The following is a 13,239-nucleotide window of genomic DNA, read 5'->3' on the forward strand; positions in this document are numbered from 1 at the left end:
CGCCTTGAGAGGTGGGCGAAAGGGAAATATTTTGAATATGTGAAGATGGCTGGGAAACTGCGGAATTGCGCCCATGTGGCTAGGGCGGTGCGCCAATGTGGATGTGGATGTGGTCCTGGTTTGCCTGGCTTGGGTCCACGGAGCTGGGGGGATTGTCAGCACCTGTAACCAGCCGGGATGGGAACTTTGGCCAGGGAAGCCCACACGTACGCTCGTTCGCCTAATAATCACGTGCCGTGGAAGCTCATTAAATTCGAAGGTGAAAAGAAGCCTCGTCCTGTCTGTCACCAAGTTATGGCACACATGGCCGCATAAATATATCCGCGGGCAGGTTAGGTAAAAGCTGTGGAGCTCGCTTGCATTGTAAGTCAACACAAGGTTCGATATGGACAAAGTCACAATGCTTCTTTCCTAAATTGTACAGATACAGCTCGTCTTCTGGGCTAGTTTAATGTAATGATTTTTTATTTTTATTAAAAGATATCTATGTGTATCTTATAAGCATTTTATATGCCAAAAGCAAACATTTTATATAAAATTTAAAGACCTATTCCATCACAATTATCGAAGAAAAAGCTACGAAGAAAAAGCTACTTTTCGATTGCTTTCTCGATCAGTTTCCATAAGAATATCAAATTCCGTTGTAGGCCGTCCAGTCAGTTGCAATCAGATTTTCCTCGAGAGCGAAACGATTCGGAGGAGCAAATAAAAAACGCAGAGCTGCGCAGTTTTCAATTGTTTACTTGAAATTTTAAACCGAACCTCTGCACATAGACGCCTTTCATAAAAGTATGTATGATTTCAATTTATTTTAAACTACAGAAATAAGAAATCCCATAATAAAACTATATCATTTGTTTATTCCTAGATAACAATGGCTAGCGGATCCCAAGGGCGTGCCAAAGAATTCGACTTCAAGATACTGTGCGAGACCTTTGCCGAGATATGTCCAGACTTTCGAGATGTTCCCGCCCTCGGAACCGGAGCGGTCAAGATGGAGAGCCTGGATTTCGCCAACCGGGTGATTTTCGAGTTGGGTCCCACGATGCGGCAGCTGAAGCAAAGTGGCAGGGATCAAATGTGGCGCCTGGTCTTCAATGGAGGCGGCAGTGTCTACATCTACACGTATACGTTCCAGAAACCTATCGCCGGACAGCCGCGCCTCGGTGGCGGAAAGCTTTATCTGACCCTCAAGCAGGCGGGTTTGCTGGCGATTAAGAAGCTCTGTGCTCTGTTGCCGGAGTATCACAATCCGCGGGACAAAATTCTGCTGACGCCGCTGGCCAGAGCTGTCTTTGAGCCCCCGAATATCCAGAAGATTGCCTCTGGACTGACCAATCTTCTGGGGCGTCGAGTGGATTGCAGCGATGTGGTGCGGGCTGTGATTAGCAGCTGCCAGAGCGACGGCTTCCACTTGGAGCACAGCGAGAGCCACGTCGCCCTGGTGGCCGTGGGTGCCACAACTCGGGACTCCGCCGAACGCAAAAAGCTCAGGAGGAAGACCCTCAAGCAGTACTCCAATCATGGCAAGGCCTTTGACCTCAATCAGTACAAGCTTTACACTAGATTCTCCAAAATGGCGAGGGAAATCGCTGAGGAGCCACCACTTCCCGATCCCGAACCACCCACAGATAATCCTCCCATGCGTATGCGCAAGGTTAGTGAGGTACTACGTTCAATTGCCAAGTCCAGCGATGATCCACTGAGTGGCGAAACCATCGATATGAAGTTCAAGGCTCTGCCGAATCGGGAGAAGAGAGCCGAAGTGGAGGCTATGCCAATGTCCATGGATGTTTGCCTTGAGGGAACCTGCATGGAGCGCATAAGATCCAAATTATTGGCACCAGGCCAGCAATCTGGTTGGTCAGCTGGTGGTGTCTGAAAGGAAAGTATCGAAACGATTTTTAATATAATTTTACACTTATGACTATTCCTGTATTAAAATGTAAAACAAATCATTTTAATTGTTTGTATTTTTTAAGCTTGAAATTGATACAAACTGATAAATAAAATAGTATCTTGTTTTATAAAAGTTTGTGCTAAATAAAGTATTAATTTCATTTATAAAATACATATTTTTTTATTTTGTAAGAAATTACTATTTATCACTAAAATATTTGCTCTTTTGTCCAATCATCTTAATACTATTTTATTGGTTAAAGTAAACCGTTGGATGTGTCATTTTAAACCATTTTAAGTATACCCAAGAGTAGGTCCCATTCACGGGCATGTAAAACTCTAAATTTTGTAATTTCCGTGTCAATCAGGCATTAATTTCAAGTGTACAACAATATATGGCGCTGCTTGGAGGTACCACCCACCCGCCATCCTAAGGAGCCCGTAAATTTTTATGGTCACGGCCTCGTTTTTATCATCGCCGGGAAGTTCAACCTCCGTCGATGCCGAAATCAACGAAAGTGCAGAAAAAGGGCGAAGGCGGAAGATATGTAAGTTCGCAGTTCATAAAAAGGCAGACGGGGGGCGACAACAAAGCAAATTGGTGGACAGCCAGGACTTGGGACTTCCTACTCCGGATCCGATGCAGGATGTGGATGTTCTCTCCGCATGAGCGAGTGTTTTCCACCGCAGAGTCGCGGCTGCGGGCGTTCGTTTTTATGGTCATCGGGTCACTAGTAAAAATAATCTTATGACCGCTTATCTGCCCTTCCGAGCCCTTTGACTGTCATCCGCAGCTTCCTTTCAGCCCGATTTTAGAGTTCTGAAACGCTTCTCCGGTAACAGGCATGATTTATCTGTATTTTATGTATGTACTGTGCCTTAAAAAAGTCACATGATTATTAAAGGAATGGAAATGGTAATGGCATCGCATGGGTTCTTTTTCTGGAAGACATTGAAAATAAGGAAAAATATAACGTAGAACATTAGAGAATTCAAACACAAAATCATAAAGGGATCCCACGTCAAAATCTGACTAAACAAACTCAAGTTATGGAATTCAAATGTGCAGATTTAGGGTCCCACAGTAAAAGCTACTTGAAATTCGAAAAAATTGGACATGATAATGGGTTAAAAATTGAACCTCTTTTTAAAAGATATATTTAAACGTTTAATGTTAGAAAATACAACCACAAATTCATAAAGGTATCGCACGTCAAAATCTGACCTATTTAACTGAAGTTATGGAATCTCGAAACGCAGTTTTTGGGGTCCCATTCTCCAGGCAAGTGGATTTACGAAAAAATCCAACAAGAAAATGGGCTAAAATTTTGGTACTCGAAAAAAAGATTAATTTTAGCGAAGTTTATTAGAGAATTCAACCACAAACTCATAGAGGTATCACACGTCAAAATCGGTATTCAATAACCCTAGTTATGGAATCCAGAAGTTCAGTTTTTGGGGTCCCATTTTGCAGGCCAATGGAATTAAGGAAAAATCGAACATGAAAATAAATTTTTTAATGTAGATTTTTAGAGAATTCAACCACAAAATTAAAAATGTAAGCCACGTCTAAATCGGATCTAAATAACTGAAGTTATGGAATCTAGAAGAGCATTTTTGGGGACCCATTCTGAAAGCCATTCAAAGTTCAGAAAAATAGAACATTAAAGTGGTCCAAAAATTGAAGCATCGTTTAAAAGTATTATTTTAATGTAGATTTTTAGAGAATTCAACCACAAACTCATAGAGGTATCCCACGTCAAAATCTGACCTTATTAATTCAAGTTATGGAATCTAAAAGTCCAGTTTTGGGGTCCCGTTGGGAAAGCTACTGGAAATACGGAAAAATGTATTTTATTTGGATGCACCGAGATTGTCTGTCTATACATATTCACGATGCAAAACTGCCTTCCCCCATTTTCCCACCGAATGCTTCACCCTATATCTACCCAAATAGAAATGGCTGAGGTGGAGTCCCAGACCGCAGTGCAAGAACGTGGAGTACTTTAAAGAAGACAAACCGGCGATTGGGTTTGGGGTTGGGCCATTTCGAAGGCGAATGGCTCCCGTGGGCGTATTTTGGAGGACTCTTAACGGAACGCACGGATGTGCTAACATGGCCTTGGGCTCCCTAACGATTCGATTTCTCAAAATTTAATTGATTCCTTGTACCTTGCATCACACTTGTCTTTGCTATAATGAGCAAAGATACAAATGACTCATTTTAAGAAGGTTATATGATATTTAGCTTCGGTATTTATGTGCGCCCTAGTCATTTAGATAATTGAGGCATCAATACGGTTGGGTAGCCTACGATGTTTAACTGCCATGGCAGAGGAAATTGATTAAAATGAATAAATTCATTTGAATGAAAAGGCACCCTGGGATTCTCAGCATCGATTATAGGGTTTTTTAAGGCTGTGATGGTTGATCATAAGGACTAGCAATGGTTTAAATGAAAATTGGAATGTGGAGAAGTACTTCACCAGAATCTCGGCTCATTTATCCACATTTTTTACTGATCTGCCCTTCGCTCGACAAATGGCCCACTCCCGGGGGAATTTCGACTTTCGTTTGCCCCATTTAATTTTATATGTTTTCGGCATGCTGCTCGATTTATTTTTTTGTTTAAAGGGAGCAATATGCCAAGGCCAACATAAGTGACTACGTACCAAACCCCTTATATATTATACATATATCTGTGTACTTTTATTGGCGTATCTGCATCTGTGTATCTCTGCGATTGCAATGGCTTTTTTGCTTTGGGTATCACTGATTTCAGCTTTTCATTTCAACTGTCTCGCCATCTGCAATAAAAACATTGATACGAGTAAATGCGAAAGGAAGAATTTCATCGTTTCTTATTTAAGTCAGCAAAATAGAAGTAAACAAACTAAGCAAATAAAAAGATATTGTAGTTTAACCCATAAGAAAATAAAACAAAGGATTGTTTAAATATATAACTAAGGGGAAAAGACCTTGTATTACAAAGTTCTTTGAATCCGTTGGTAAAGCTGCAGTTATATGGAAAAAAATTAAATTGCCTAAAACTAGTAAATACTTTTATTAAAACCAAAGAGCTTTAAATTATTATCGGGCGGCCCTTTGCAACTTTCCTTACACAATATTAAATATTACAAATATTATTTTTTCGTAGTGTAGCCGAACCCCACTTCCGGAAAATGCCGGTTCACGCTCGTAAATCGCCCAAAAACACGCTCCATGCATAACCAGACCAAGAGGTTCCTCCTCGATCCGGGGCCAAACACGAAAATCAATCGAAATGTAATTGAATTGCAGGCACTTGAGAGCGAAAACCGCCGAGGAAACGCATGCATATTTTACGTGAGCGATTTGCCGGGGTGCTGTGGAAAATGGGTGCCGAGCTGAGGGGAAAAGGGAAAGCCGCAAAGTCGAGACGGCGTAGCAGAGTTCGGAAATCCTTTTACCCAAATTGCCCGCAAAATATGCAAAAGCGAAAAACAAATACCGCCCAGGGATCTCGAAAGGGGCTCGTCGCTCTACGCTCTATGCTCCACGCACCACGCTCGGCGAGTTCAAAATACATATTTCGCGGATGTGGGAGCTGTGCGACGTCGGCTGAGTTCCACGTTGCGTATGAGTAACGTTGGCGGCACGTACAGAACGTATTCGTCATATGCCGACAGGACAGAGTCTCGGGCAATTGGCAAAAAATCGAATCGAAAATGTTGCTTTTTCCGGACTCCAAGGACCCCCAAAGGCGACATCGAGTTACTAAAGAAGGAAGCGGAAATGTAAGCGGTGCCACAGTGGTTCAAGGGATCTCGATTCTTTGGTAAATACAAATTATTTGACTTGTTGGAAAAATATATAAAATTTCTGTTGCTCACTTATGCCTTTTACTTAAGCATTGGCATTCAACACTATAAAAAAATAAAGTCAAACTATTAATTTCAAAGACAAATTATATATATGTTATATTTTGAGGTTATACATTTTTATTTAAGATTTTTTTTAAATTTATATCAATTTAAATTTATATTTTCTAAATGCTCTTTATAAAAGTATATAACAAATTATAGAATATTTGTAACCCAAATAGAACAATAACCAAAATAAAAAAAAATATTGTAATTATGAAATACAAACCTTGTTAAATTAGTAAAATACTTTTAGTTCTTCAGCTTTGGTTTTCTTAAGGGTATACTTAACATACTTTTTAAACTACTAATTGAAATTTGGATTCGAATATTCGGATTTATAAATCTCTAATTTTTTTTAAACCTTTGAACAAAACGTTGGTCCCACTGTGCGATGGCGGCTGTGAAAGCGATTGGGAGCGAAAGCACTGGCGTGGTCATGCATGAACGGCAAACGAAGGCACAGGGAACAAGGACTACGGCACATCGACTACGGCCGTACAGGATTCCGCCGGATGCGCCGCGAGTGCACGAACGCGTCCAGGAGAAGATGAGCAAATTAACCGACTTCACGCGGATGAGTTTTTGAATTTGCGCCTGCCCGTGTCCTCCGCTTTGTGGGAACTCATTGATGTTCGCCTAATTGAAAATGCAAAGCTTCTGGCAGATAAAAAATCGGAATCCATTTGTGGCTCAGTCGGGGAGTGCTTTAAATTCCAAAAATATACACCATTTTTGTTGTTACACAAATTCATCATTTTAATTTGCAGCTCAGCTTGATTGCTTTTAATGGAGTAAATAATACAAATATTTGGCAACTATTTTAAATTATGAAACGCATATTTTATCAAGCAAGGTACCAGTTACAGGATAAAGTGTGTACAAATTTTAGTTATGGGATGTTAGTAATGCGATGTCGGTCGAGAAAACTAGTAAACAACCACCTCTCGCTTTGAAAAAAGGAAAGAAAGTGCAGTGCAAAATCTGGTGTACAATAATTTAAAGATAAATGTGAAAAAAGGGTTAACTGGCAGAGAATTAGATGCAAGCAACTCTGGGTTCGGGTTTGCATAAGTGCCAGTGCTGTCGTACGCTACATAAACATACTAACTTTACCACCCATGGAGCACTCCTGGATGGGATTGGAGGGGTGCATGTGGGTGGCTCCCAACTTCGCGACGTGTTTCTGGGAGTTTGCTCATGTCAGAGTTGGTAATTCATTTTTAATATTTTCCTTATGAATATTTGCATGAGCTCGTCTCGCACCTTTGTGTGTATGTCTCTATCCTTTTTCCCCGTGGGTGTTATGTTTCGCCCAACTCGATTCCGCCATTATGTTGTCCATAAACGTGCACACCTGAGTGCCGGAGTACTCCAGCCCGGCTTCCTTCCACCTACATTTTAACTTTGCCGTAGATTGTCATATTTCACGATGTAACGACCAGGCAGATGGACAAGCCGACAGCTAGACAGCTGCACATATGTGAACAGGGGAAAATAGGGTTATAGTTTTATTAAAATATATAATAAATAACTAAATATTGTATTTTATTATTATCTTAATAAATAATAAAAAATAATTAAAAAGAATAATATTTTTTACTATTATCATCATTTAAATATATACATGCCTAAAATAATGCTTCTCCTATAAGTGATGTCTTTTCTTTAAAATTAGTGTGAAAAGTATATAAATGAACACCTGAAGATAGGTTATGTAATATATTATATTATTTATTTCATAGGTTTTCCATTAAAATACTAATAAATGTATACATTTCAGAAATAAGGCTTATAAGAATGCTTCTTTTGTTCAATGGTATATGGGTTCATAAAATTACCTCGAAATGGATGGTTCAAAAGGTAATTATAAATGACTGCTTAAAAAGGCTTTAAATATTACCTCAAATATATTTTCTCTCTGTACATGCGGCATTGCTTACATGTTGATGATGGGAGGCTCCTGTCGCATCTTTGTAGCGTTTCCTTCGACGCGCAGGCGCAGTTTCCTTGGCGAATGCACATTGCAGGTGGAAAAGCAACAAAAACTTGTTGATAGTTTCCCCACTGAAAATCCTTTTTTCACCATGTCATCTCTTTCCGCCCCTCGAAACGACGAAAGTGTTTAAGTGCGCAGCTTTAAAGTCCTTAGTCGCAGGCAAATTACCATGAAAACAGCCAGGCTCCAATGGCAACCAGGACCAAATTGGCATAAGTCGCTCAGTTTGATTGCTCCATTATGTCCAAGGGCGCAGTCAAAGCAACCCGAGGAAGGGCTTTGAAATTATGTGAATTTCGGGTAATGTACTATGGGCTGATTGACTCTATGGGGTATTAAAATCTACTATTACTTACCAACTTACCAACTAAGCTATTTGACACTGCTGTCTTCAGTGCAAACTGAAGTTCAATGGGCCAAAAGCTGCCAAGTGTTTGCCAAATTGAATAAGAAAACGCCCCTCAACCCACGGAACTCCCTCTCACCTGACAAATGCAGCTTCCGGCCGTAAATAACCGGGTTCACAGACATCGGAACACGGGCAAAGGTCAAATTTATGGCACCACAACATTAACTACACTCCGGGGACACAGCAGCGCTTAATTACGAGCGTGTTTTGCCGGGCTGTGTTGGCCAAAGTCGTGAGCTGGCCAAATGAGCGGGCCAAATTGGCCTGCAGCAAAGGTAAATCAATTTCAAGTTGTACGCACACGCAGGGCCAAAAACATTGGGGCACTGGAAGTACAAATGCCCATAAACTATTGCCAGTCCTCAATATATATTGATAGTATTGCGGTTTTCTATGATACTTCTTTAATGCAGATATATCCTTAAATAGGGCGGCAGAAATAACCCTATGGATATTGTAAAATATTCCAATAAACTCAAAATGTATATGTTTAATACATATCATCATAATGATGTGGTGAACTATTTGACATGCTTCTAAACATTCCCACCTAAAAATACTCCTTGCTTACTGTTTCTAATATTTATTTCTAATATTTAAGTAATTACCGCTTTCTAAAAAAGGGAAAAAGGGCAATCCATAAATTCACAAACAAATGCAATTCCGAAATATGCAATTTACTTGCCAGGCTGCCAATTACACAAATGTACATCATTGGTAATCCTACACCCAAATGCTTTGGGTAAATATCAGAGTCCATGGGCAAATATCAATACCGAGTGCCAAGTGTGCAATGGCTGACCAAGATGAATTATTATAAATGGATTAAGGACGAGATGTGGATGTGTAATAATTAACTGATATTTGTCTGGCAAACACAGTCGATGGCCAAGTGCTCGATGGGAAATGAGATTCGTTTGTGTGCATAATGCGGTTTTCAACGAGCAGGACATCGCCAGATCCACGTCCGGCCAATGGCCAATGGCAAATTTTGCAAATTTCCTAATTACTTACGGATGGGTGGGTGGGCGGTGAGCGCCCATCAATGGAGTCGGTCAATGTCAATTGTTGAGCACTCTCGGCCCGGAGCCACATCCATTTACCAGCGGATTTGCCCGGACACACTACGAATTGATGTCTTTGACACACCATGGAGTGTGGACTACGGAGCTCCGACCGAGCAAACAGATTTCGTGATAATTTACATTTGAGCTGACCAAGGAGTCATCACTCGTTTAGCATTTCACAGTGGCGATTGGACGTGGTTCCATTGGTCGCAATATCGTAAACTTACATGTATTAATGACCAAAAGTCCAGCTTGAGATGGAACTTTGCTTCGAATATAATGTTTTATAGCCCCAAAATGTACATGAACCTATCCACTTTCTATAAAAAATATTACTCCAATGGCACAGTGCCTGACTGAATAAACAAACCATTAAAATGATTCGGAACCATTAAAATGATATCAAAGCTTTCCTCCTTTTTGTTAAGAACTTAAATCTTTTGATGCAATAAGTTTCTCCAAACAAAACTAAGAGTATTGCCTATATTGTTTATGATTTTTTGAAGGTGAAAATTTCGAAAAAAAATGGGAACAAAAAAGAAAAAATTGCCCTTTTTCTAAATATTTTCAAAAATTATAAAAAAATATAAGCAAAGTGATTTTTTTAGTTACTATTAGTTAGTAGGCATTAAAATTATCTTTCCACTGATGCCAAAATGTACAAGAAGTAAGTTTAAGTTAGAAGTATGACAGTATAACAATATTAATCATAAAACAAATATGTATAACAATGATTTTCGATGGTAGAGAAAATCATCGATAAATGATACAACATCGATTGCAGAACTGACTTTAATTCCATCTCCGACTTGAAATCTTAAAATTCCTTCACTTTGCAAAGTTCCAGTGAATCGGAGGGTCGACTTTTGCTTCTGTTCTGATTTGGTGAGTTTGATAAAAAAGGGGGTTCCCAGAAAAAAGACTTGAATAAAATAGGCTTTATAGGCGAAATACGATACCAAAAGAGAAGATAATACGTAAATGCATGCATACAAACGCAAATTAAGATAATGCAAACATAAAGTCTGCGGATCCAAGTTTATCATTCTCAGAGACGGGGGCGAAATACAAAAATACTTACATAGTTGTCTACAAAAAGCATTGAAAGCGTGAAATATTTCTTTTTTTTTTCAGCAGTTTCATCACAACTTGCTAAAGCGAAAAAAACTAACATGGAGAAATGGTGAGTTATTACATACGGAGTTTAGAATTTTTGCCAAATCGATTTCACTTTCTAGGCTACAACCGGTGTTTTCAAATCTCTTGGAGAACAAGAAATTTAGCGACTGTCGCATATTGGTGGGAAAAAAGTCGTTCGATTCGCACAAAGTCATTTTGTCCAGTGCATCGGAGTTCTTTGAGCGCATGTTCCTCAGTGATTTCCAAGAATCCAAGTCGGGCGAATTCCGCCTGACCGAGGTAGAACCGGAAACGTTCGCCGAGTTCCTTGCCTATGTGTATACCTACAACAAGGAGAACCTGGCGAAGAAGCCAATCTTGCTAATAATGGATCTACTTAGGTGCGGATCCACTTGGCTTGTGACCTCGCTGGTCTCCGATTGTGTGGAGATCCTCAGTGACAAAGCGCCCAGTATGGTCATCACCGAGCTGGTCGAGCTTTTCCAGTACGCCCACAATTTAAACAACAAAATTCTCATCAGAACTTCTACCCTAGTGAGTTTGTTAAAAGTTAGTTACTATTATTTATGAGTGACTATCTTGAGTTTCGATAGACTGTTGACCTCTCTTTTTATACCCCAAGAACTTGAAGAACCGTTTTGGAGCCACCATGAACTGCTACGATGCACTGCTTCTGACCTCTGATGCCTTTGAGCAGTACATCATCATTACCGGGGGCGTGTTGGCCGAGATCGAGCGGTTCAAGATGATCCAGTCTTACATGACCGTAAACGGATTAATTAACCAGGAGGATGACGAGTCTTCACCGGTTGTCGTCGACGAAAAGAACGATGGAAGTGATAGTGTTGACGGTGACTTGGTAATACCTAAACCCACTTTTCAGGACAGTGAGGATAAAGAAGATAAAGATGACGAAGCGGATGGAGAGACAGATTTGGTCCCCAAAGATAACGATGTGGATAGTAAAATTAAACTCATACACCGTAAATACATTAAAAGACTACTGGGGTACATAAAATTCGACCAAATGACTAAAAATGAATTCTACAGAACAATTGGCAAGTCCACTTTGTTGAATTATAAGGAAAAATACGAAAAACTATACCTAACTAAATAAGCGACATATTTTTTCATATTATAAAAAATTTCTGTCTTAAAACTGAATGGTATAAACATATTTTCCAGAATCAGAAACATTGATCTATAATTAAGATGATACAAAGTATAAGGTCTTTTATTTCCTATGTTGAGTATTTTGCGTAAATAAAGATTTGAATATTGCATACGAAAGAGATTTAAAAACAGTTAAAAAATATTCAAGCTGCATTTCTGTTTATTTACACTGGATCTTTTTGGTCCGCCACTGTCTGTCAGATATTTAATCTGCCATCCAGGCGTCAGTAATAATGCCTTTAAATAACAATAGAGCTTTTTTGGGCTGCTAAATGGTGGTGCAGTGGTGCGGAGTAGTGGAGTGCTCAGATTTATTATGCTATGAAGCGCGAATTTCGGCCACATGAAGCGAATTTCCACTTATCAACAGCCGCACAGCAACAACAGGGGCGGGGAGCAACAACATTTTGCTCATTATAAATGTCATCAGGCATTATTTTGTCCATCAACTCGTCGCAGTTGTCGGAGCGCATTGTTTATGGCTTTCTGCCTCGTGGGTCCGGACTCCGGAGTTGGTGGCACAATCTTCTGGCACTGGCTTTGCCGGCCATGCAGAGGGCCATTTATAATGAAAAGAAAAATTAAGCGGGAAATTGAAACCGGACTGGCGTGTTAATGAGAATGCGATGCCATGCCATGCCAAGCCACTCGTCTCGTTAACGGCCAGTTCTTAATTTTCGCCTCGGGACCCTCGATGCCCCTTAACAACCGCCCATCCTCCACTGGATTGTCCTGGCTGTTTACGTTGAGGTGTCCGTGAAATTGGGTAATTACTTTTAACGGCCAGTGTAACCGTAAACGAAGTTATGATGATGTCCGAAGGCTCCGAACCCTTAACGCTAAATTGGGTCGTCTGAAAAGCGCGTGTTCTTTCCCACCGCTGTGGAGTTAAGATTGGTCAAAATTAATTCAAATTATTTGTATTTTAAATTTTTTTTGGTATACATTTTCTACACGTTATCTTATTTTAAGTTTGTCTTTATGTTCCTGCTTAAGAAGCAACACGCTTTTGAAAATCAAGGGATTTTCAAAGAATAATGGAGTAAGATGGTTGTTAAGATGGTTTTTCTTTATACCTGTGGTATTTTAAAAACCTAGGCTAGGATGGCTAATTGCAGCATTAAAACTGCATAAAAGACTTAATTTAATCATATTTTTAAAAGTATTTGATATAGGATGAAGGGAAGACTTCGCGTTTTAAGAAATATCAACTAACTGAAGCCTTAATTACCTCTAGATCTAGTGACCATTAGTAACTAAAAGCTATAGTAGTAACAAATAAAATCACCTCTTATAAGAGATAGCCGGCCTCTAAGATATGCATATTCCTATGCAGACTTACCGTTTAGCATTTGTAAACATTATCCCAAGACAATATTCGCTGATTTTGTGGAGATTCTTGCTGGCTCGGCAAAGCTTTGTCTGTCAGTCCCTGCCCTGTACACAACAATTAGTGACTCTATTAAGTCCTCGCAAAATAAACAAAATTGAACAAAAGCTTTTTCAGAGTCCCCAGGCGGGCGAAAGCAATCAAAACAGAGACTTGTGAACAAAAAAAGAAGAAAAATTAAGAGAAAAAATGCTGATATTAAAACTGACGGCGTCGCTAGCCGACAAACAAAGTGGGGGGTGCCGATGTCTGGCCCCCCA

The 13,239-nt window shown here is 39.8% G+C and overlaps 2 protein-coding genes across 3 annotated transcripts; both read left to right on the top strand.

Annotated features, from left to right (window-relative positions):
* Window positions 1-665: 665 nt before the first annotated feature.
* LOC108034661 (uncharacterized) lies at window positions 666-1,952 on the top strand. Its single transcript, XM_017109600.3, has 2 exons — window positions 666-789; window positions 869-1,952. Exon 2 carries the CDS (start codon window positions 875-877, stop codon window positions 1,880-1,882), a length of 1,008 nt encoding a protein of 335 aa, XP_016965089.1. The 5' UTR covers window positions 666-789; window positions 869-874; the 3' UTR covers window positions 1,883-1,952.
* An 8,118-nt stretch (window positions 1,953-10,070) lies between these two features.
* On the top strand, window positions 10,071-11,731 carry LOC108034645 (kelch-like protein 41b). 2 transcript variants are annotated; one of them, XM_017109582.3, is made up of 4 exons: window positions 10,071-10,161; window positions 10,411-10,459; window positions 10,515-10,950; window positions 11,039-11,731. In XM_017109582.3, exons 2-4 carry the CDS (start codon window positions 10,449-10,451, stop codon window positions 11,531-11,533), a joined length of 942 nt encoding a protein of 313 aa, XP_016965071.1. In that variant the 5' UTR covers window positions 10,071-10,161; window positions 10,411-10,448; the 3' UTR covers window positions 11,534-11,731. The 2 variants fall into 2 exon arrangements, with proteins under 2 accessions (XP_016965071.1, XP_043950865.1); XM_044094930.2 differs by having other exon boundaries at window positions 10,113-10,161; window positions 10,414-10,459.
* Window positions 11,732-13,239: the final 1,508 nt, after the last annotated feature.

Source organism: Drosophila biarmipes, chromosome 3L (genome assembly GCF_025231255.1).
Source record: "Drosophila biarmipes strain raj3 chromosome 3L, RU_DBia_V1.1, whole genome shotgun sequence".
NCBI lineage: Eukaryota > Metazoa > Arthropoda > Insecta > Diptera > Drosophilidae > Drosophila > Drosophila biarmipes.